The sequence below is a fragment of the Hemiscyllium ocellatum genome, chromosome 16 (assembly GCF_020745735.1).
Source record: "Hemiscyllium ocellatum isolate sHemOce1 chromosome 16, sHemOce1.pat.X.cur, whole genome shotgun sequence".
NCBI classification, from domain to species: Eukaryota; Metazoa; Chordata; class Chondrichthyes; order Orectolobiformes; family Hemiscylliidae; genus Hemiscyllium; species Hemiscyllium ocellatum.
In genome coordinates this window covers 49877540-49903213 of record NC_083416.1, presented here as the reverse complement: position 1 = coordinate 49903213, position 25674 = coordinate 49877540, and the positions used below count along the sequence as shown (strand labels likewise).

Below are 25674 nucleotides of genomic sequence, written 5' to 3'. Positions count from 1 at the left end.
AGTAATTTAGCCAGTTTTAAGCAGGATTTAAGCCCTTTGTCAGGACTTGAATGCAGTGTAGGTTAAGGTCTCAGCACAATGCTAAACTGTGAAAGTACCTATCAACAGAGGTGTCACATTTGAATGTGGCATTAAATCTAGACCACATCTCCTCTTTCAATAGTGCAAAGGGGTCAGATTAGTCTGTATCCCTTGACTAACATCCCAATAAAGAGACTATACTAGCATTAATTTATCTCATTGTGACTGTGTGATCTCATATATTTTAATCTATTTTTCAAAAATTAATTTCTGACAATGAAATATGATATTGTATGAACGTTAAGTTCATTCTTCACTGAAGATATTTCTTCATTTAAATATCAGATTCTTGAAAGGATTCTTTTTTTTTGTTTATTTTTATAAAGTCTTTGGAGGAAAATGTCTTTTTGTTGTTACAAATTAATATCTGTTTGCTGCTATGTTTGTTCCAGTACCAGTAGATGGTTTGAAGAGCCAGGCAATGTTTGATGAAATTCGAACCTCCTATATTAAGGAGCTAGGGAAAGCCATAGTGAAGAAAGAGGGAAGCTCGAGTCAAAACTGGCACCGATTTTATCAGCTGACCAAACTTTTGGATTCAATGCATGATGTAAGTAACTCTTGTAATAAATATATCAATGAGGTGAACGGGTATGCTTGTTAAATCTAGTTAAGATCATTACAAAACTATACAGTGTTTTTAAAGTTTAAAAAAAAATCGCTGTCCTGATTAAAGAATAGACTGATAAAAGGAAGACCAGTATTTATATACGGAACAACAACCTTGGTTATCTGAACGTCAATTATCTGAATTTCAGATTATCTGAAAAAGATCTCAAGGTCCTGTAAAAATTTTATGCATTATCCAAACAAAATACTCCTAAATACCTTTGGATAATCGAGGTTGTTCTGTAATGCTTTTCACAACCATTATCTTCTGCCATCACACCAAAACAGGAAGTCAGTGCTCTTGACATTATTACTGTGCTCTTGTTGAACACTTTCTCCTCAACCTACTTGCTGTTATCCTCGTTGCATTATTTGCTATCCACTCTCATCCATTGGCTGACTTAGCTTGCTATTATATTCATTGCTGCCGTCGTGACCCCTCACTGCCTGCTTCCTGCCCTGCTCCCTTGCTGACTGGAAGCTGTAGGCAAGGGAGCAGCTCAGCAAGCACGATGAAGGGAGCAGCTCAGCAAGCACGATGAAGGGAGCAAGGAGTCAAGAGTAGAACAATGAACAAATCGCAGTTGCAATCTCAGGATTTTAATTAGTGTTTTGGTGTGCAATATTCTGTAAAAGCTGTAATCCTTAACCATGATATTAGGCTCTTAGTGGGATCACACAATTATACTCTGCATATTGGAGAAACATTGTGGTGGTAAGAAAAAGCACTTTATTGGGGCAGTCATATTAAAATGTCTATGCAGTTTTCAGTACTTCAGACAGGCCTGTCCTTTGATACAGGCAACTACCTGCAACATTGTAGGCAATGATCTTGTGTGGTGAGTGTGCCCCCTGCAATCACTGTGCCAGTGAATGCAGCCCTCCCACAAACAACACTATGACCATGACCAGATTAACTGTTGTTTTCTAACTGATTTAGGGGATTAATGTTGGCCACGTTTGTGGGCTAACTCTCCTGAATTTCTTTCAGTTAATGCCACAACAGCTTTTACATTCACCTAAACAGGGAGCTGGGGCCTTGGATTAATGTCTCACCCAAAGGACAGCACCTCTGACAATGCAGTGCCCTGAACTGGGTTTTGAACCTTGTAACACAGAGAGGCAACAATTCTACTGACTGAGTTTAAGGTTGTGGAAAAGGGATGTAGTTGTTTCTTGCTGTAGCGGTGAGCCTGATACAATCAAGTACCAGATAATCTGGAGGATTGTGAGAACCTGTGGGTTCACTTTGACTTTGAATGTGATTTGGCTTTCCCTATGTTTTTAGCTGTGGCTGGGATCTTGCCTTGGACATGAGACATGTTCTTCCACTCTGTTCTATGATAATAGCCATCGATGACTACAGCTTTGAAGTAAATTCTTCATTTTGGTCAGCCCATCATTAAGGCATGCAAAAGTGGAATTATTTCGGACTGTATCAGTATATATAAACAGAAATCCACATTAGCTGCTGTAAGCGAGTTGCAAAGCAGGGCCTAGTCTGGCCAATCTGGACAGAGGCTTAATCTGAAAACTAAACCAATTCTGTATCTCATCATATATATTATAGGGAACATACTGTGCTATCATTGGCTAGAATTTAATGTGTGCTATGCCCTTCAGAAAGGTTTTGCATTTCTTTCTACATTATTGAAAGAAAATATATTTGTTCAAACCTTAGACTACATACCTCCCAGGCAGTGTCAGGAAGTAGATGTGTATAGTTAGGTTAGTCTGAGCATTTCTCTAGCTTTTCAAATCCAACAAAGCCATGTTGAACACAAGAACAAAGATGAAAAGAGCTGGAAGCTATTAAGCCCCTCATGCCAGCTCCACCATACAGTAATATCATAGCTGGGATCTGATTCTAGCCTCAAAACTGTATTCCTGCCTACTCCTGATAACCCTTCAATCTTTGCTTAAAAAGAATCTATTCAAGATCTGTGCTTCTACTAATTTTTCAGCAAGAGACTTTCAAAAGCTTATAGCCTCTGAGAAAATATTTCATCTATTCTCTGTTTTAAATGGGTGACCCCATCTGTAGCACAGTCCAGAAAACAGACTGACTATATGACCCATCAGACATAATATAGTGAAGAGATTATACTGAGAATAAACAGAATTTATTGGGTAGGATGCTCATAATAACAGTCTTGCTTCTTACTGCATCCATTGAGGGGAATGATCTGTTAATCTTCCCTAAAACTAGGTGTCTCCCTTTTTGAGTAGTGCAGTGAGATTGTTTTTCTGTCTAGCTCTGCTTAATGAAAAAAGCAAAAATTAAGTCTGTTATTAAGCTTGATGTTTTTGTATGGCTGTTTCTATTAATTAGGCAAAAGTAGGCACCACTCTGTTTCTTTTAATTACTCATTTAAATTATAAATTCATTGCTTTAAACTTTTTTTTTTGAGTTCATGTTTACTGTTATCGTCCCCCGAGGGTAAGAAAAATTGAAATGTGGCCCCTCCACTCTATTTAGGAAGATTAGCCATCACTGAGATAGGTATGCTACTAGGGAGTAGTGGAAAGGGTTGCTTTCAGAATCCATTTCTCAGTTCCAATATTTTTCTAGTTTTCAGTGTAAAGTAATAAGTTGATTTTCTAATCATATTTCATATTTTATTGATATTTAATTCGTACATCAAACAGCTTTGACTCCACAAATATGTTACATTTCACTGATATACTTGCTGTTATCTTTTATAGTTGGTTGAAGGATTGTTGCAGTTTTGTTTCTACACCTTTGTGGAATCAAAGACTCTGAGTGTGGAGTTCCCTGAAATGTTGGTGGAAATCATTAGCAATCAGTTACCAAAAGTCATGGCAGGTATGGCCAAACAGCTCCGGTTTCACCACAAGTGACAGCCTTAAATGGAAAAAAATGCCTTAAAGTTATCCTCCATAGCTTTTCTTTTCGCAAAGTGATCGGGAATTTGGAAATGTTTGTCCTGCAAACGCTTGCCATTATGTCATATGCACTACATATGGTTTACAGAGAGGATCGGGCCTGGGCTGAAGCGAAAAGGAGATGAAGTTTTACAGCCTAAGGACTGTACATTGAAAAACATAGGTGGCAGAAAATCTGCATGTATTTTGTTTGTAAATTTTATTTTTGTGTTCTGTGATACAGATTTGATTTTATGCATGCATTCTAATGAGACGTTTACAGTGTATATCAGAAAAGGGAAAATTGTGCCTTTTTTAAGCTTTTTAAGTCTAATGTAGCCAATTTGGACAGTTCATTGTTAATGCAGGAGAACGGCTAACTTGCTTAGTTTTTTTTCCTGTATTGGTATGTATTTTTATATTAAGTGGAATTTGAGCCGATAAAGTTTTTCTTTATAGCCATCGTTGAATTCTGTTGTACAAATGAGCCTGCTCAGTGCTCTCATGTAAATATGCAGAAACTGGTCATTTTGAAAAAGACTGATCAACTACAGATGAATAAACCAGTATTTGAATTTCTCAAAGAAGCATACTGGTATGTGATCTAAGAGGACAAATCTTGCACATCAGGAAAGTGTGGGAAAATGTACACAGCCCTCTGCAAGCCCATGGCCTGGGTTAGATTGATTCAGCAACATAATGGTGACCACATTTAAAGATGCTACAAAATTTCTGCCAATTATTTGCCCTTGGCATCCATGTCACATTTTATTATTTACTTTGGTTCTGATGCTTGTTGATTCATCATTACTGTTAAATTTGTACCCATGCTCCATAATGGAGCTAGCACAGTTTCTGTAATAAGCACCTGGACCTTATTTAGGAAATTCCCCTCTCGGCTTCGACGGGGTTGATGCATTCCTTAATGTAAGCATATTGTAAATTTTTGACTGACAGAAGCTTATTGTAGCATAGGCATAATTCTGGTGATAAAAGTTTATATTTTTTAACTCATAATCTAATTACAATCTACCTTTGTATTCAATACATTTCTAGTTGATTTGTCAGTCATTATCTATGCTTCCCTCTGGTATGCAGTTTGTAATATATTGGACAGTAACATCATGGAATGGAGAGAGAATAGGAGTTTTGTTCATGTTCACAGTTGTAGTGTTGAGATGGTAATTCAAGATTTTCTGACTTATTGTAGTTAAATATCTATAATTAAGATAGATCTGCTGAAAACAAGAAGGGCTGCCTTCAAAAAAACAGGAAATGAAAAAGCAGAAACACGTTTAAATTTATTTCCATTCCTTATTTTCCAACCCCTCACCTACAGCCTGGGCCATGAAATTTACTCCAACCATCACGGATGGTGTCTCACAGTTAGGTGTAACTTAAATCGAATAACTTAAACATCACTTTTTGCTTTCCTTCAAAATTTGGCACTCTACTCGAAACAAGAGATTTGGTCAAGAATTAGTAGAGTAGATAACTGAGCTGGGAAATTAAATTATATCTGTCTTTACATCCTTTTAAGAAAGAGAAAAGTCTTGCACCATTTTTGTCACTGTTACATCCACCATATTTTGTTGCAATAACTGGTACACATATAAGCCCACTAAACCTTATGTTGATTTGCTTCGAGTCTCATTAGCTAATAACATATTTGTCAAGCAACAACAAGAAACCCTTGATTTCAAGGTATCTGATGTAGTCTAAAATAGTTTGGACAATTGACCGCAAAAATGTTGGGAAGGCTGCATTTCAGCTGCTTAGTTTCATAAGAAATCTGTACAGGTCGCTCTTCTATAACGTGCATTTTCTCAAAGCAAATTTGCTGTAACGCGATTGACAAATTGGGAACACTGTTTATGAAATGCAATCTTCTAAAACGTGTGTTGGTTCTAATATGATTACATTGCCAACACTCTTAAGTGCTGTTTCTAAAGTGCTATAACTTGGGGTTGCATAAAAAACAACCATCGTGTTATAGAAGAACTGACTGTATTGATTTTTAGCCATATGAGTTAATTAGGTTAAAATATTGCTTCTGCTGAGTACCATAACTTGTCCAAGATTTTAAATACACTGGTACTTTGGGGTAGTGTCTCAGTAATGGAGTAAAAATAAATCTTACTCTTGACACTTATTCAATGTATTTATTTTGAAGACATTGATTTTTCCCAATTGAACTAATTACCAGAAACCCATGAAAACAAAATGCTTTGTTTTTAACTGCAATATTGCAATTATTACAATTATCAGATCTCAACATAGGAAATTAATACTGACAGCCTGAATTTGTTTAGTTTCAGTTCACTCAGTTTGGGTACAGGTATTATGCTAGTGTCAGCACGAAAGAAGGGACAACAGGAATGTTAATTATACCAATGTGCTTTGATATGAAGATAAATGAAATGTAAGAATTATGTTTATAGAGGTGAATTCTACAGTTTTTTTTTTGTAATTTGATTCAAAATCAATGCAGAGCAATAGTTGCCAAGCTCCTTAATTTGGCCACTATTTCTTAGTGCTACAAGTCAACACAACATATGTCAGGTAAAAATTAACACGAACTATGAAATGTTCATTTGACCTCACTAAATGCAACTGCAATTTTTGTTCCAATATACTGTCCTCTTTAGGAAAATGCGTAGTGCTGTTTAAATTCAACATCTCTCAGCAAATTTCAAGTTGCTCTCACTCATTTTTTTGAATAAGGTATAGTTTTCCATGGAGCATATACGGTCTGGTTTGTTTTGCAATATTCTTTTACAATGAGTGCTTGCAATTTGAATAAGGTAACTTTGAATTATTTCCTTAATTGTTAAAACAGATCTTGCAGCCTGACTGTTTTTATTTGAGTTTCGTACTTCCTTTTGAGTATACATGGTTATTTTCCATTTACTGTTATTTCCCAAAATAACTACAATTAATGTGGGATTATAAATAACTAAAAATTTTAAAGAGCTTAAAAAATCTTGAATCCGCCGCATATAAATGCCCCAAAGATACACTTGGTTGAGTCAACTTGGAGTATTTGCCTCAGATTGGAAGACTTGTGTGTATGTATAAATATAGCATTTCTTCTGTATCTGATAATTCAATTCTTCACCAGAATTATGGTCTCAAATTGTATTCACAAAATTTAACTTTCAGGTAATGCTACTTTTAATAGTTGCTTCTTGATCAGTCTTATCTAAAGAAAGAGATTTTTCATAGTCAGAAATCTGACTGGTACCTTACACCTGATCTAAAGGCAACCTTTTAAAGAAAAGTTTATAGTTTAATAATTTAAAAAGTGACAAATAATCAATTGGATCAGAGCACTGGCGTGTAGAAATCAAGATCATTAGCACTTACTCAGATTTTAAATTGTTTCTTTATTTACGTTCTGCAATTTCCACTGTGTGTAAAGGGGAGATTTTTATATATCCATATAAAATTTAATACCATCCATTAATTCAGGAATAATTTCATTATCCCTCTAAACATGGAGGAGAATTATCTGGAGTAATTACACAGCAGAAGTCTTCAGTTTAGAATTGTTTCAATCTTTTACCTGTTGAGTTGATGCTGCTTTGTTTGTCCTGGAAATTCTTTGCCCTTCCCAAACATCAGAACAGTACATGGGATAACACAATTATGGCTTTTGAGATGCGTAGGGGTGTGTCATGGGAATCTACATCTGGTCATTGGCATTGTAATTTTTTCTGAAAAAGATTACGAAACAGGTAGGTTGGACTAAACATTTTTTTTGACGTTGAGATGTTTTTCCCAAAATCTGTTCTGTTTTATAACTCCTGATCTCTGGTCAGTGGTATTAATAGTAAAGTCCTACAGAGACTTCCATTGTGCTTTAGAAGGAAGAGATTTAATGTTGTGGATGTTCCATGCTTCTCTATAGCTAATTATCCTTACTATTTCTTCACCTGTCATAAAACATCATTCATGAGAAGATGAATGAATCTAGGTAACTAAATCAGTATAGCTCGCAGTAGCAATGAATGTGTTTCTTATAAGTTTGTGAAGGTTAGGAGTTTTTGGAACTCTTTGCCACAGAGTCCTTGTATACATTTAAGGCTGAGGTAGATAGATTCTCGATCAGTCAGGGAATCCGAGGTTATGGGGAATGGCCATGAAAATGGACAGGGGTAATGTCAGATTAGCCACGATCCTATTGAATGACAGAGCAGGCTTGAATAGATTGGGTTGGGATATCTGGTCAGCATGGACGAGTTGGACCAAAGAGCCTCTATGACGGGCCAAACAGCCTAATCCTGTTCCTAATATTTGTGGTCTTGTTGCAAGCAAGCCAATATTTCTTTTTCTTTAACGTCTGTATATCTTTGTTGGTAATTTGGTTAGATGTTAGCAGTAACAATATAAAAAGTTTTTTTTTAATGGCTGGTTCTGATTATTTTTCCTATAGGAACAGAAAATGCTGCTGAGAAATAGCTGCAAGTTTTTCTTCTGTATGAGTCATATGACAAAGTACTGGTGAAATTTGATCAGTCATTATTTTTATTCATAATCAGACATGGGGCCTGGTTTTAAATTCAAATATCCTTTGAAGCAAAGAGATTCACTATTCTTTGTTTTAATATATTTAATACCTTTTTCAACTCCCATATCTTTATAGCATACAGAATTTTTAAAAAGTTTATAAAATGGCCTGGTCCCATTATGGGGAGGAGATATATATTTTAATTTCTACCCTAAACCTAGAAAAAAAATGTCTACAGTTTGTAGACTTTGGCCCATCAGTCAGCAACAGCAAAAACAAATTCTAATTCAAGATTAGTTCTGAACATTGTTCCAGAGGCAATTACAGGCAAATGTTATTGCAAAATATTATCTCATGCATGTGTACAGAAGCCTGTCTTGTTTTTAAAGACAGTATATACACGTGACTTGGAGGGCTCTCATGGTGCAGTGGCAGTGTCCCAACCTCAGACAGGAAGCCTGAGTTCAAGTGCATATACATCACTCTGAACAGATCTATATAGATGGCCACAGACATGTGTTCTACAAATCAGTAGCTTGTATCAGGTGGCGTGTTGCACGTAGGTTTTGGTTCCCTTTGAGAAAATCATTCATCTTTACTGACTTGGCTTTTCTTTAACGAGAGGATATTAAAATAAGTGAGAATATTTTTTACATTGATATTATAAAACAGCTTCAATTCCTGTACAGAATTGAATCTATCCCTATCTCTCTCAGGAACTAAAGCCCGCATTTCAGTACACAGGATGTCTCGTACCACAGGTAACTTGTTTTGTGAAGTACCTTTATGAAATATTTTCATCCAAATTAACTAGTGAGCTGATCTTAAGTGATATTTTAGATCTTTGCCTGATTTTATTTATAAGCTGTGGTAAATCGCAACTCTTAAATAGAATTGAAAGAGGAGATGAATTAAAGATGGAAGAGAAAGGCATCAGACATGAATGAAGTTGATTGCATTGCACATTTTTACTGACACTGAAATCACAAATCACTCTTTTGATTGAACATCTGCTTTAGATTAAGAATTAACAGGGAAGTTATGGAGGACTTTGAAGGAAGGAACAATATGATGTTGGATAAATAAAGCCTACTTTGTCATTTGCTTTACACCAGACAAATTAAAACCTGGTTACTTTTATTTCATTCTGTTTTGAGATCCATTGTCACAATGCACGATACCTACAAATTAAAGATATAAGGAAGTAAGTACAACACAGGATATACCCTGACAAGCGTCCTACAAAATCTTTTCCAAAGACATTCATCAGGTTGCATTTTTCCTTTAACAGAGCATTGGTAAAACTCAAGGATTTATTCTGGCAGGGTGATCAAAAACAACAAAAACCAACCATTATCTGAAATCATACACAACATCTAATGTGTAGGCACCACAAAATGTACTTGAAAATGTAGAAAATATACATCATGTAGAGTTAGAAAAAATAACCAAATCAAAAAGAAAATACTTATTTTATAAATTTAATGCAGCCTATTAATGTGAATTTATAAAAGGGTTGTGCTTTTAACAAAATCCAGATAATAATTAAATGGCTATATATTTTATACATGTATTTTTTAAAACATCCACCTAATTACATCCCGTTTGAAATAGATCAAATTCATTAGAATGTGATATTAAATTAAGTTCTTTAAAAGTGACCAATTTTGATAACCTAACTTGTAATTTTGGGAAGTTTTAATTAATATTTTCCTAAATTTATTCAATAAATATAAACTGAGGATACTGACACTTTAATTGTTACTTTAAAGGTGTGCCTTCTTCAAAAGGGTAGAAAACTCTCATCTACTGTATGCAGAGATATACATAAATATTTTTCAGAATTGCATCTAATTTTGAATGTATGATGTTATGTACATGCACTGAGAATGTGTAAAGATCAGACAATCAAATATGCCCCTATTACCTCAAAATTTGCTCATGTATGTTGTACACAGAATGGTCTATTACTGGCATGTTTGCTTTAAACATGGAAAAGAATGCTAAAATGGTAATATCAGAATTGTTTTTTTTTAAAAAATAACAATATTTGGATAAATATTTTGGAAGACTTGCTTCACCCCATAATCTCAACTTTACAGGAGTGCATTGTAAAATGGCCCACCAATAAGTGAAAATCAATGTGTACTTTTTCTCGATCTTTTTAGTTTCCTAAAATACATATCTAAAACCTGAAGCTTATGTATTTTTTTTCTCCATAGTCCTGCTTCCCTCCTTTTATTCTGCTTAGAGCTGGTTGATCTTTGTGGTACTTCTGAAAATTTGTCTCATTACTCATGTTGTTTCACTTGTAATTCGCATTATTGTGCAAGTGTTTAAGTCCAATAATTGTGAACAGCTTTCCAAACTGCAGATAACGGACAGAAATTGGATAATAAATTTGCTTTTCCACCAACTGTTTTTAGTTTTTACTTCAATAAAACAACTTCTTTCCATTTCTGCTAATAATGGCAAAAAACTTTGAGTTCAGAATGTGCCTAGGAACATTATGCAATGCACTTACATCTGTGAAATGCAAAAGCACATGGAGATTTTGTAGTGGAGGATGACCAGTATGATATTTCCAATTCCTGTTGCCTTTCATTTTCTCATACTGCTCCTTCTCTATGTCTGCTTCCTTCAAAATAACTTTGAACTTATTTGAAGTACAACAAAAACGGCCCTAGCATTACAAAAGCATCGATAGTGCATTGTTTCCAAGCTTAGAGATAGCAAGAAAGAAGTATTTACAAAGGAAATCAAAATCAAGTTGGAAGTGAGAGACTGGTAATGACTCGTGACACTTTTTCTGTATTCAGTGCTTCCCTCTGCAACATTGCTGTTCCACAACCTCGACCCTTAAGCCAAAGTGTGTCAGGAAGAGATGGATTGACCGTCGTGAAAAAAACACCAAAGCCAAAAGCACCATACTTGGCACACCCTTCTCTTCCTGAAGAAGGGCTTATGCCCGAAATGTCGATTCTCCTGCTCTTTTGATGCTGCCTGACCTGCTGTGCTTTTCCAGCAACACATTTTTAAGGTTTGATTTAATGGCCTTTATAGAAGATAGGAGGTTGACTAAACCCGACAATAGAAGAAACAGTAAGCTCAGTTGAGAGACAGGATTTTGGAAAAGATTGTACCAGTTTGGACAGGCCTAAAAAAGAAGAGGGGAACATATACTGGGTGTGTCCTGTAGAGGCTCCTGAAGAGTGGTTGTAATGTAGAACAAAATATAAACTAGGTAATTAGAGCTGTGTGTAACCAGGACGATAAAATAATTTTGAAGAGCTTAAATTATAGCATGAGCAAACCAAATTTATAATAGTAGAGTGGACACAAGTTTTAAATGTATACAGGAAAGGCTAGTCAATAAGTATGCCACAGTGTCAAGATGAGAACAGGTTACCTCATCTAGTATTGTGGGAAAGGATTAATTATAGGAAAGGAGTGGTGAGGAAGGAGTGACTGTAAAATGCAACAAATTATTGCTGAATTTAAATATAAATCTTGGGTATGGAGGGGATGAGTGACATTCAGTTAGAGTGGAATTGGTAAAGCATAGCTTATGACTAGGAAGACATTGGCTAGTATTTAAATTCATAAATTGCAACAATTGTGCATTCTTTAAGGTACAACAGCCTGCAAAACTTAATTCTTGTGGTATCCTAAAATCCAACAACAAAATCAATAGCACAAATACTGTAGCCATTTCGGATGGGAGGTTTCAATAGGCAGCCCACTGGCTATGTTTGGGGTTCTTGGTCCACGAGGGCAGTTTCCTACCACACAATTTGACATAGCATTCATAAATGGAATATCTTCCTGTTAGTCTATCAAAGGTCAGTATAGCAGAACCAGAATGAGATAAACTCTAATTGAACAGAATTAACTTTATTCTCAAGCTGGGTTCACCAGTGGGTTGGGACAAGCTTAAACCAAGTTGTTTATGTTTGTTTTGGGGGTAGTTAAAGGGATGAGTATTTAAAGCTTTATCATTTAACTAATAATTTCGTCTCTTTTAATAAGTTTTGTTTTCATTAGCCAATAATTATTATTTAAGAGGTTTCAGAAGATTATTTAAGAATCTTGGTTGATGTTTTAAGATTTAAAACCAAGTATTTAGTTGGTTATTTCAGTAACTGGGAAGATACCTCATTCTGCGACTCGTGGAATTAGAGTGACACTGCAGCCTTAGTCATTCCACGAGTTGTCTTCATTGATAAAATTGGAAACCTTTTAAGTTAGTGCGGGGTAATGAAATAGTCTCAAAAAAGTTTTTTGCCAATTGATGGATTAGTCTATTGACATAATTCTTATAATCAATTCCATTTCACAGAAAAAAGCATGCTTAATTTCCAAGGTGATGTAAAGCTAATAAACTGGCATGTATAACGATCAAATGACAATCCAGCAGAAATAACGAAGATCATTTTAGTAACATCAAATTAGTAAGCCCCAGAAATTCATCAATGATATTTTTCCTCATTTTGAATGAGGAATTCTCAGCTCCCTAGCTATTGTGCCTCAGGACTCACTGTAATATAACTACTGAGGAATCTGGTACTCTGAAAAGTATTGGAATTTTGGGATGCTGCTAGCATCTAAGCTCTGCATCCTATCATCGTTAGGCCTCCAACATCAGAATACGCTCCCAAAACCTGTTTATCTTCATTTCTTTAAAGTCTATGCCCGTTAGGGTTTTAGTTGCCTTTCTTGTATCTCCTTTTGTTGTTTGTTTGTTATCTGTTGGTCTGATTATGTCTCCATGGAATTCTTTGGAGATAGTGGGGACTGCAGATGCTGCAAAGTCATAGAGACGTACAGCACAGAAACGGATTCTTCGGTCCAACTCGTGCAGGCTGACCAGACATGCTAAACTAAACTAGTCCCATTTTCCAGTACTTGGCCCATATCCCTCTAAACCGTTCCTATTCATGTACCCATCCGAATGCCTTTCAAATGTTGTAATTGTACCAGCCTCCACCACATCCTCTGGCAGTCAACATTAAAAAGGGAAAATAATGGCCATAAATTTTTAAATTTTGATTTCAGAATAGTGCAGTATTGGTATTTATATCAGAATTTTCCATATAAATACCCCTTGGCAATAACTTGAAAAAACTTTTGAAGATACCAGCTCCCATCAATGACATCTGCAGATAACTTACTAACAATGCCACCATTCTTCCCTAGCCTCTGGGCATGTTCTGGGGACATGAGCTCAAATCTGATCATGGCAACAGATGAAACTAAAATGTAATTAGTGACAATTGTACTTGAAAGTGATATTCTGTAATTGTGACCACCAATTGTTGTAAATACCCATCTAATTCACTAATACTCTTTTGAGAAGGTAATCCACCATCTGTATCTAGTCTGGCTTATATATAACTTCAGACTCATGTGATTAATTATTATTTGCCCTCTAGCCTAATAAACCACTCAGTTCAGGGGCAATAAATGATGGACAACAAATGCCATCCTTGCTAATGATATGCACATCCCATGAAAGAATGTAAAAAAAAGTTCTAAATTTCAAGGAAACTGCAAGGTTCTGCTCTGTGGTCAAGAAAGGAACACCTACTTATTTGACGGTACGTATTTGATATTAGGATGTCAGTGCCATCCGTTCCATAACTGCACATGTGGATACATACTGCACAAGTGTTTGCAAATAGTTTTCTCTTGCTAATCTAGTCTTATTTTCAAAACTATAACCTCAGTGCAAAAAAAGTTGAGTTAAGCAATGAAGTGGGAATTTAGTACTTTAAATATTTAATTAGCAATTAGAATTAGCAACACTGAATTAATGTGCACACTACAAACTTGATTAGATAAATATCTTATTTCATTACATAAATCATACACTGATCTTTCATATACCAAATAACTTTATTTTCATCTGAAGGTAAGTACAGACAATGCAAAGTGATGCGGCTTTGATAACAATATGTTTTTGAAAGAGATGAGCTATCTAGCAATAATTTTGTTACAGTGAACCACATGGAAGGCACATTAACCACTGCTGCAAAATCACACAAAACTCTGGATATCACAACCAACTGGATTCAGCAAGCTTGCCATTAATTATTTAAGTTAGTAATGAGGAGTTTAGTAATTTTAAAAAGCAAAAATATCCCTCAAAACACAATATCCATTTAAAATAAAACAAACCTCAATCTTCATTTGATACATATTTTGTTCAGTTCGAATCAAGTAGAAGAATGACAGATCATGAAAGCTTTCCTTTTCTTCTCCCAGATTTTTCTTTCCCTCAATCTTTTCATCCTGTTCCTTCCTAGCTGTTCAAAGCCCAATGACCCCTTAAAAAGCTAAATTTGCAGGATGACTAAATTAACATAAAGCTTGTCCTAAACAGACACTGCTATAACTCTTTACTTATGGTCACTGTCAAACCAATGTAGTAGGTTCAGCCTTTTAATGGATGTACATTCTGATTATGGAACCTTTTCTTATTTGCACCTGGAAAAATAAAATGTTTGTTTTTGTTGTTGCTGTGTTTGAAATTACAGGTTTCAAAGACAGTCTGAAATCAGTGCATTTATCTGAAACCAGACTAGATGTGTTTTTTTAGGAATTGGCACAAGCATAGCTTCTCCAACTTTAGAAGCAAGAAAAAGAAGATTGCTAAATCATATATTTTTGCTCACAATTCATTTTTCAGCAGTTAAAAATAAATTCTGATATGGAGATAGTTTGAAACATCTCACTTTTTGGTCGATTGTCATTTTTAAAAATGTTATACAAACATTTTTATTAAAACCAGTAACACATTCTTAAAATCCAATTCTTTTACATCAGAGGGCAATAATTTTTTCTGTAAACAAATCTCATGCAAATATCACAAATGAATATATAATTTGAAAAAAAAACAAAATGTTTCCCATAGTGATTAAGATTTAAAAATAATTATATAGACAGTGGTGTAAGCTTTATCTCAGTATAAAATTTGACCATCTGATGTCACCATTCTAAGCCCTTTGTACCTCTGGTATGCATTATCACAATTCTATAAGCATGTGATTCCTACAGTTCATTTGGGAGAAATCCTTGTTAGTAGATAAGTAGTATGACCAGCTTAATTTTTGGTCAATGATGGAAACATCTTTAAATAAAATGGCAAACTAACAGATACTTTGCAAAGGAAAAACTGTAACACACTGCCTACATCATATTGATTACATTCGCCACCAGCTTCATAGAATGAATATCTACATTATATACATGATATGGCATTGTTCAGATAAAATAAACCCCAATTTAGGAAACCAGGGACTGTTTGAATTAAAACAAATCCTTCAGAAATAATTACAGGCTCTGGTTCGATAAATTAACAGTGAATCAAATCAACACTACGGGACAGTAGAAGCTAGGGTTGAAGTTAATCATCTATCTCCAGTTCACAAATGGTTCCTTATTGCATTTCTGCAATAGAAGTAAAACCTTAAAAGCTAAAATCTTGTTGAAGTCTTCGCACATTGCCATGGATACCATGTAATGCTCCGAAATAATGTCTTGCACCTTTGGCTATAGAAACTCAACATAATTTTCCGGAATTAGTCCAGTTTTCCCATCCAATGTTCCTTCAAGCCAACCAGGTTCTTTGGATGAATGAACTGCAAAACACACAACTGTTAATCCTGAGAGTGTAAGTACTCTTTTACACCAGCTCCAGAACAAGAGGTCTTCATCAAGGGGAAGCAAAGAATGGTTAATTAAACAAATTTTGCATTGATATTTGTATTGCATAGTGTCAAGTCTCCTCATTTGCATTTGCTTCATTGAAAACCTTGGACAGTACCTTCCATTGTGTGCAGCCTCTAAGGAGAATAACTGCTCACTTATCCATTGCTAAAAAGAGAAATGAGGTTGAAGCGTTTCATCTGGCACTCATGAGGACAAACTTTGAAAGGGAAGATAATTTATAAAGCATGAAAAGACCAGGTTGTTGGCTGTGCCATGGTTTGCATGGAGATGCAGCAGGATCTATTAACTGCCAATCTTAGTTAGCTGATTAATTTTGAATCAAACACTGGTGAAGGAATTGACAGTCTCACTGTTCCTTGCTTCAATGAAAAAGGTGCAATTGTATGTACAATTTCCTTTTTACCACACAGAATGGGGTGAATATATATGTAGCTTCGAGCACATGCAAATAAAATGCAATGCAAACTCAGCCAATAATGTTAAATTGATTTCTGATGTAATTCTTCAGTCTTTTATAGCTAAACCATAACTGCTTTGGGCAAGTTGTGAACATAAAGAAGTTTGATTGAACAACCTTGGGCGGCACGGTGGCACAGTGGTTAGCACTGCTGCCTCACAGCACCAGGGACCTGGGTTCAATTCCCGCCTCAGGCGACTGACTGTGTGGAGTTTGCACGTTCTCCCCGTGTCTGCGTGGGTTTCCTCCGGGTGCTCCGGTTTCCACAGTCACAAAGATGTGCGGGTCAGGTGAATTGGCCATGCTAAATTGCCCGTAGTGTTAGGTAAGGGGTATATGTAGGGGTATGGGTGGGTTGCGCTTCGGCGGGTCGGTGTGGACTTGTTGGGCCGAAGGGCCTGTTTCCACACTGTAAGTAATCTAATAACCTCTAATTCAATATAATTTTCTGCACACTTACCATTTTCAAACATGGTTCCAGCACTAAAGGATAATTCTGAGTCATACTCTGCTTTACATGCATACAAGGCTCGAGCTTTGCGACACTGGATACTGTGAAAGTAAAGAGATAGTATTAAGAGGATTTACTTTAAAACGTCATAAGAACAGTGGTTAGGTAACTCAACAGTTCAGAACAGCTCAATATACTGTTCACTGATGCTCAGTTTGGGTTCTGTGAGGGGTTTCCAGCTTCTAACCTCATGACAGTCTTTGTTCAAATATGGACAAAGATGAAATTAAATGCCTTTCAGATTAAGATATATTTTAATGATTGCAGTATCATTAGTATTACTATTCTCTGTTCTATGTCCCATGATCAACATCCTGGAGGTTATCACTGACCAGAAACTTAAAGCAGACATATGATACTGAATGTACAAGAGCAAAGGTCATAGTTTAGAACTTCTGAGATGAGTATTTAATTTCCAAACTCCTCTAAAGCCTTTCCACAATCAAAAATGAACAGTTCAGGAGGTGATGGAATGCTCCCCAGTTGCTGAGATTAGCGTGACTACAATAACATTGTTTAGAAATTCATCTAGGATATAGCAATCTGCTTGAACTCTGTCAAATTTACTTACTACAATATACACACACCTTGCATCACCAATGCACAGGGAAGCGTTTTATCCTCGGTTCAATATTAATTGAAGCAACGCACCAAGGCTCATTCAATAGCACCTTCCAAACAATTTACCTCTACTACCAAGTCAACGAGGGCAATGGATACATGAGAACTATACCAATTACCATATTCCCTCTGAGTCACATTCCATCTTGATTATTATCCCTTCACCAACATGGGATCAAACTCCTGGAACTCTTCCAAACAATACTGTGGAAGTATTGCTGAAAGAGAGACATGTTGAATTCATCTTGCACTCATAAGAACAAATGCAAGAAAACCAAATGATCTGAACATTTCATCCTAGAGGAAATGGTGTTGATTGGTAGTCAATTTAACTCTGATTTAATGAGAAAGCAACACAGACCTTTAGACTCATTACAGTAACACATTATTAAAAAGCAAGAGAACACAGCTTGAACATATTCCTTTGGATTTCAGGGAATAAAACCCTCAGTACGAATGTATATTGCTTCTACGAATTGTAAATCTACCATGTTACAAGTTCAACTTATCATCACGATTGACTGCTGGTACAGATATTAACACACCCATGAGGTTTAGCAACTTCTACCCAATTGCAGAATGACATCCAACAAAACATATTTTGATTGGGGTTTTAATTGTGGGATGGTTGAGAATGATCTGTACTCTGCCTATTATGAACAACCACAGGAATATGCTGTTTGATTAGATAGGACAGGACATAAGCAGGGAAAACAGGAGTCTGGAACATTAATGGTAAAGTATGATTCCCTGACTGCGACTATGTTTGAATGTTGCCTTTCTAATCTGTGGGCCAAAGTCATGCAGTTTTTTGGCGCAAGTGCCCAGATTAGCAAGGAGAAAAATTAGCAGGAAAATCCTTGAATTTGCAACTGAAACATGAACAAATGATCAAGAATACTCAAAGCAGCTAAGACAGCCAACTAAATGGCTAGATATAGTAATCAAAATTTAACAAACAACGTAAATAAACACTCAATTTAATCACTGAATTTTGATATGAGGACAAGGGACAAGATACATTGCTATGAATAATCATGCTTCAACAAAATAAAATTCAAATCTTCCCTTGTAAGAAATATTATTTTAACATACTGCATATAGACACAATTATGAGAAAAAAACAAACTGTTCAGCATACAAGATACTAAAAAAATGGTGAGAAATATATACTGTAATTATGAATGCCCTTTACAGTTCATCTTTAACGAGTTATTTTACTTGGTGTTAGTACCCACTGCTTTGAGTCAAAAGGATTGAAGACTACTGCTGGATAAAGACAAGCCAGCCTCAGTTTCAACTTCATTTAATACTGACGACTGGTACACTTTGCAAATGTCTTTGGGAATTGACCTGAGCTTTTGTCTGTATATTCAAGCAGATATGAGAAATCCCAGACAAACAGGAATTTATTCTGACGTCTTTTTTAAAAGGATATTTTAGATTTTCTAGTGTTCTGAAGAAAAGTTAATAGGCAAGTGTAAGACACTCAACAGTGTACATATCTTACATTCCCAATATAATTCATTAAAAATATCAGTGAGTATGAATCTGTTTTGTACTGTTCTACATCATGATACTCTATCATTATTTGTTACTTAACAGCTATTAAATTAATTAAAATAGCTTTAATATAATTTATGATAAAAGTAATTTTTTCTTATTGGAATCAAAGCATTGCAAACAAAATAGTTATATAATTTCAAAATATTTTTCACACAATTTTGTAAAGCCTTTTTAAGTTTGGAGAAGTCGTAATCTTATTGGTTTATTATGTAAAATCTGCATTTTCTCATAGGCTTTTTAAAATCTTAACTGGCTGTTATGCCTCTATCAAGTTGTATTACATTGAAGAGATACAGCAGTCACCACCATAAAAGGCTGATTTTTAGTTAGCTAAAGATCTCTAAACCATAATTTAGCCATTTCGCTACCTGGTACTAAATGGATAATATAAGATTAACTTATCATTAAAGAATGTACAAATGTCAATTTGAGTCAGTGATCTCATTTACACACTTAGTAATAAATATCTAAAACCTTTTGGGAGAAATGGTTGAGTTTCTCCCCAAATGCAGAAGTAGTTAACAATTGAAAAGAAAAGTTGGTACCACACCTGAGAGGGGAGGAGTCGCTGGAGGTTGAGGAAACAGGTACTGGACTTGAAGGTGCTGAAACCATGGGCCACGAGGGTGATAATGGTGAGCTGGGACTGGGAGGGAGAGGACTAGAAATTCAATAAGCAGTGTTAAAAACTGAAAAAAAAAATGAAAATGACAACAAATAGAGGACATGATTTTCAGATTCATTAGGTTGGCATGTCATATTAATGATTTATTTGTGAACTTGCTGACATTTTGGCAACAGTTTTCAACATGATTGTAAACAAGTACAGTGAACTACAAATAAACAGGAACATGATCACAGCACAGAAATAAAGTTGTATTCAAACACATTTTGGTAAAATCTCTGATTCAGAAGAGTATTAAAGCAAACTCCTGCTATTTCTTTCGATCTACAATATTTTTAACATTTTGTTTGCATAAAGTAGAGGAAGGGAAAAATAGATTTGTGATTTTACATAGCCTTGCATGGCTACATAACTTCTTGGCGCTCAGTTGTCATCGGTATCCTTGACAACCATAAAATGTTGATGCTGAACATCTTTTGTTAATAACTGACTGAAATACAGATTCTCCACATTAAGGTAATCCAAATTTAGATTTCTTCCATTAGATAAAAAGAATTACCAGCTACACTGGGGGATGAAGAGAGCACGACAATGCACTGGAGGTAATGAAAGATCAGAAAATAGACATATTCCAACGGCAGCAGTAGTTTTCGTAACTCAGGACAACCACTAACCTTTCTGAATTCACAGTGAATTTCTCATTTGTATCCTGCTAACTATTCAGTAAAATTCTACCAAAGTGATTTCATTCATATATGAAACAAACCAGAACAGCCAAAACATTGTATGATTACCACACAAAATGGGAGTTGATAAAAGAATATAAGTGAAATTGCAGAAAATACAAGATGCATTAAAATAGGAGACGGGAGCATAGGAACACAGAAATACAGAACAGGATGTTAGCCATTCAACACCTTTCTATGTGGATGGGTTTCCTGATATCATTCCTGAAAGGTCTGGTTCTAACCTTGATCCATTCCTCCTCCATTCCCACTATCTCCCCACAGCCCCATTCCATGCAATCACAGAAGGTGTAATACCTGCCTGCTCACTTCCTTCCTCCTCATTGTCCTAGGCCCCAGACCCACCTTCCAGGTGAAGCAGCAATTCACCTACATTTCACTCAACTGTAATCGCTGCTCACAATGTTGTCTCCTCTACACTGGGGAGATGGAGCACAGACTGGGTGACTGCTTTGCAGAACACCTACGTTCTGTCTGCAATAATGACTGAGTTTTCAGTTGTCTGCACTTTCAACACCCCACAATGTTCTCGAGCCAACAACTCTGTTTTGGGCTGATTGTAGTGCTCCAGCAAAGCTCAGTGCAATCTGGAAAAACAACACCTCATGTTCTGCTTGGGGACTCTGCAGCCTTCAGATCTCAATATCGAGTTTAATTATTTTAGGGCATGAGCATCTTCTCCAATGTCTTTACTCCAATCCCTGCACACTAGGCCTTGTCATCACATGGGCTGTTACTACAAACAACCACTGTCAGCTAGGTCTCCATTAGCACCTATTTATTCTCCTCGGCTGACCTTTACCCACGCTTTCGTCATCCCAACCATTTTTCTCTCTCTGGGCTCCATCTCCCCCTATTGCTTACTCCTTCCCTACCCACACTCCTCCTTTATAACATTTATACACACTATCTCAGCTCCAATCAGTTCTGAAGAAGGGTTACCAGACCTGAAGCATTAATTTTGCTTTCACTCCACAGATGCTGCCAGATATACTGAATTTTTCCAGCAATTTTTGATTTTGTTTCTGACTTCCAGCATCCGCAGATTTTTTCTGAAAATGGGATATACTGGGGCAGTCATCATGACACCCACACACTAAGAATTTCAAAGTGTGTTTGCTTTGGAAACTAACAGAAAAATGTCAGGAAGAAATGAGGATTTGCAGTTTGTCTTGGGGCCAGGGACAACAATGTTTAAAGTACTTCTCAAAAGGATATAGCACCTGTAAATCTGAGGTAAAATCAGCACGATATCAAAGAGGATGTCCTGACCAGATCTTCAGAATGAGGCAAGTAATCAAAAAGTACAGCAAAAAGCTAACAATAACCTGTAGTTTTAGAAAAAGACACATTTGGACAGATGATGCTGCTGGTGATTCTTTGGGTTTGTGTCTGACGATATAACCTCAGGCCAGAACTCAAGACATTTCTTAAAATAATATTTATTTACATGAGGATCGTAAAGTAAACATTTTGGCCATAAGCTATTCTAGTTCCAATCTGCAAACAGAGCCTCCTTCACGTGACTACTGAGGTCACTTTAAACATCACAGCATATCTCAGAGGCTCAACTGAATATTCCATTGATATCATAAGTACAACTAGGAAAGAGAATATCTTGAAAAATTAGCAGATTAACTTGAAAAATTTCTAGATTATGAAGTAGATGAGGGAAACAAAAATCATTGGAGAACTGAATAAAAGATTGTGGAATGCTTCATTGTGGTGAGGATAGTGTCAGATATTCATTTTCTTCAATATAGTCAGCTGACAAATTATGATTGATGCATTAGGGAGGAAATAGTGAATCAGTGATCAGCATTAAAGAAAATCAAGATAGTTCTAATGAAATGTCATCAACCATAAATGTTAACTTTTTTTTCACAGATTTTGCTACATTTGCTGAGCATTCCCAGTTTTTTTTATTATAAGCGAAGGTCAGGACACAGTAAGCTCTTTGAAAAATGTGAAGGATAATTATATTCTCATTGGCTGCTATCACAGTAAAATGAAAAACTGATCAATGAAGAATGGAATAGCTCAATGCCAGATTCCCAATTAACTAAATCACAGATTGTATAAAGAAGATAGCCATGATGTAGAGATGCCAGTGTTGGACTTGGGTGAACAAGGTTAGAAGTCACACAACAGGAGGTTATAGCCCAACAGATTTATTTGAAATCACAAGCTTTCAGAGCGCTGCTCCTTTGTCAGGTCATTTCACCTGATGAAGGACCTAAACTCAAAAGGTCACCTTTCATTCTTTCCACAAGTCCTGTTTAGCATTGAGTGTTCCTAACTGCTCTTGTTTTTATTTCAAATTTTCAACATCCGCAGTATTTTGTGTTATGTACAAGGAAAATGCTAAAAGAGCTGATGATAGTTAAAATAGAACACGCAGCATGAAACAGGAAATGTGTGCCAAATAGCAAACTATTATCTTGGTTCTTTTTAAAAAGAGCTCTGAAATTGAAGCTTTTCAAATTCACGCTTACCTGGAATGACTTCAAGAAAACCAACTTTTGAAAAGAAAGTACAATTTATGTACCATAACACGTTATTGATTTATTGCATTGTGATTTGCAAGATTATACAGCATGAATTAGGAAACTGATAGGTAAATATTGATTGTAAAAGTCTAAGCTTAGACAATTTACCTTCACAATAGAAGAGCAAACTGCAAGCCAGAACAATGACAATTTTTGTTTGAGAAGTGGCAGAAGGGAGAAAACAAAAATAACATTGGATAGATTTGATAGTTGACCCAATTAGGACATAGAGAGGGGAAAGTTAGGATGGTTGGATTGCATCAGTATAAAGTATGCTAAAAATAATAACTTGTCCCAATTTTCACCAAAATTGGGGCAGCACGGTGGCACAGTGGTTAGCGCTGCTGCCTCACAGCGCCAGGGATCTGGGTTCAATTCCCGCCTCAGGCGACTGACTGTGTGGAGTTTGCACATTCTCCCCGTGTCTGCGTGGGTTTCCTCCGGGTGCTCCGGTTTCCTCCCACAGTCCAAAGATGTGCGGGTCAGGTAAATTGGCCATGTTAAATTGTCCGTAGTGTTAGGTAAGGGGTACATGTAGGGGTATGGGTGGGTTGCGCTTCGACGGGTCGGTGTGGACTTGTTGGGCCGAAGGGCCTGTTTCCACACTGTAAGTAATCTAATCTAATCTAATCTAAAATAGTGCATCTTAATCTAATACATTTTAAAATGAATTTAACACATCTGTTTAAATGTTAGACTGTTAATTAATGTAAAATTTAAAATTAGTTTCAGATACAATGATTTGAGAACTGTACTTTGGTCTTCTGATTATATAAATGCTAGTCAAAGTAACTTGCATTCAATTTAATGAATAATTAGTTACCAATATATCAGACTGAACTAAACGTCCAAACGAATAACCTTGGATTCCTTCCAACTGCATATAAAATTAGGCTAATATCTTAAACTTATGATGTGGAGCTGCCGGTGTTGGACTGGGGTGGACAAAATTAAAAATCACATAACACCAGGTCATATGGTCCAACCTGTTGGACGACTACCTGGTGTTGTGATTGATAAGGGTAAAAAATGAGGTCTGCAGATGCTGGAGATCACAGCTGAAAATGTGTTGCTGGTTAAAGCACAGCAGGTTAGGCAGCATCCAAGGAACAGGAAATTCGACGTTTCGGGCATGATTCCTGAAGAAGGGCTTATGCCCGAAATGTCGAATTTCCTATTCCTTGGATGCTGCCTAACCTGCTGTGCTTTAACCAGCAACACATTTTCAGTTGTGATTGATAACTCCATCTTCAACTTAAATAGTAGCTAATGGAACATGCATATGCACATCCTAAATTAATCTTTAACCCTGAGGCATCCAAGCTTGGCTTTAATCTCGGTAATGCATTGTCGAATCTGCAAGGGCATGATGTTATTAACACCAAATAAATGATTTTTTCAGATTTTGAGAGCCTTTGCTGATGTTGACAATTATTATGCATTTTAAAAAACAGAAAGCAATTTGTCATTTTATTATGAGCGTTAGTCCTCACATGGTGAATTTCAGGTTTCTCCCACAAGACTGTAAAAATTCTAAGAAAAGGGGAACAAGACAGAAAGACAAACAACTTAATTTTCCATTCACTGTATTTTCTAGATTATCGGTGAGTGAGATGATTTAACTGAGCAAGAGTCCAAAAATTAGATTCCTGCCGTTGAGATAAATGTTAACAAACATGAATTCCTCCTTAGTTGGTGAGATGACTTTCTCACCTTCAGACGGTAAATATTGTATTTGCTCCACAGTGGCAACTTAGTGCACAGGATCAGCCAACAGATTTCATCCCAGGGTGGCATTTAGAACCAAAGGCAAGGCAGCAGATTTGCAACTATGACATTAGGGCACAAAATGGGTTTGGCTTATGACAATTGACAATGGTCACAGGGTCACAGCAATGCAGAATCACATGGAGCACATGCTGATTAGAAACTAGCCAAGAGGTTAACATCCAGGAGGGAATGATGTCAGTGTCCTATTAATAGCACTGTGTACTTTTATTTATGTTTTCATGGATCTCCACAAAGTGAAAGGTCTACGGCTCAGATAAACTCTGCCTTCCTACAGCTGCAAAGCATCTGACTCGGAGAACTCAGACACCAATAATAGCAGCAACAACAATGACAGCCACTAATGATTGCTGCACAGCATCCAGAAAAGGATTAGCAGAACAAAAGCCACTATATCAAAGGAAAGCCATTGTGTAAACCTTAAATGCAGCTATTTGATGATGACTCAGCCACTGTTTCATACCTCCGCCAGCTTTGATGGGCAAAGACTTAAGGCTTCATGGACTAGATGGGAATTACATCTTGGTAGCCCTAAAGGTAACAGCTGCCCTGAATTTCTTTGCAAGTGAATCATTTCATGGAGTTACTGCAGACTTTTGTGATATTTCACAGTTCTCAACTCATAAGTATGTATCTGGGAGGCCACTAAAGCTCTCTTTGAAAGAGCCCATCTACTCATCTCTCTCGTTGCTAATGAGGATTCTCAGCCATTAGTGGATTTCCACTGGTTCAGGACCATCTCTCTCTTAACCAGAAAACTTGGTGATTACTATCAAAGATCCACATACCTACAAGTTGGACTTAAAGATCATTTAACACTGAGGGTAACAATGAGGTCCGGAGTGTAATGATGTTGCTGCTTTAACAAGGTTATGTTGTCCTTTTTTTAAAAAGGTTAAGTGCAGAGGTTCCAATATGTCTGGAAATATCTACTTGAGAATGTTTTTAAGTCTTTCTTTTAAAACACTTATACAATGAAAGGGAGGTGGCCAGT

General features: G+C 36.3%; 2 protein-coding genes across 9 annotated transcripts in view; one reads left to right on the top strand and one right to left on the bottom strand.

The window, feature by feature from the left end:
* The window catches only part of LOC132823422 (progesterone receptor-like), a 116500-nt gene extending 106009 nt beyond the window's left edge, over positions 1 to 10491 (top strand). For all 3 annotated transcript variants that reach the window (XM_060837247.1, XM_060837246.1, XM_060837248.1), the window contains exons 8-9: positions 474 to 631; positions 3397 to 10491. In XM_060837247.1, the coding sequence (XP_060693230.1) occupies positions 474 to 631; positions 3397 to 3552 (314 nt within the window). In that variant the 3' untranslated portion in view covers positions 3553 to 10491. The remainder of the gene's footprint in view (positions 1 to 473; positions 632 to 3396) is intronic.
* Positions 10492 to 13974: 3483 nt separating this feature from the next.
* Positions 13975 to 25674, bottom strand: part of LOC132823420 (rho GTPase-activating protein 26-like) — a 248532-nt gene continuing 236832 nt past the window's right edge. For 4 of the 6 annotated variants that reach the window (XM_060837239.1, XM_060837242.1, XM_060837240.1 and 1 more), the window contains 3 exons: positions 19523 to 19633; positions 16735 to 16826; positions 13975 to 15741 (listed from right to left, as the gene is read on the bottom strand). In XM_060837239.1, coding sequence (XP_060693222.1) covers positions 15638 to 15741; positions 16735 to 16826; positions 19523 to 19633 — 307 coding nt within the window. In that variant the 3' untranslated portion in view covers positions 13975 to 15637. The remainder of the gene's footprint in view (positions 15742 to 16734; positions 16827 to 19522; positions 19634 to 25674) is intronic. The other 2 variants (XM_060837241.1, XM_060837244.1) reach the window with 1 other exon arrangement.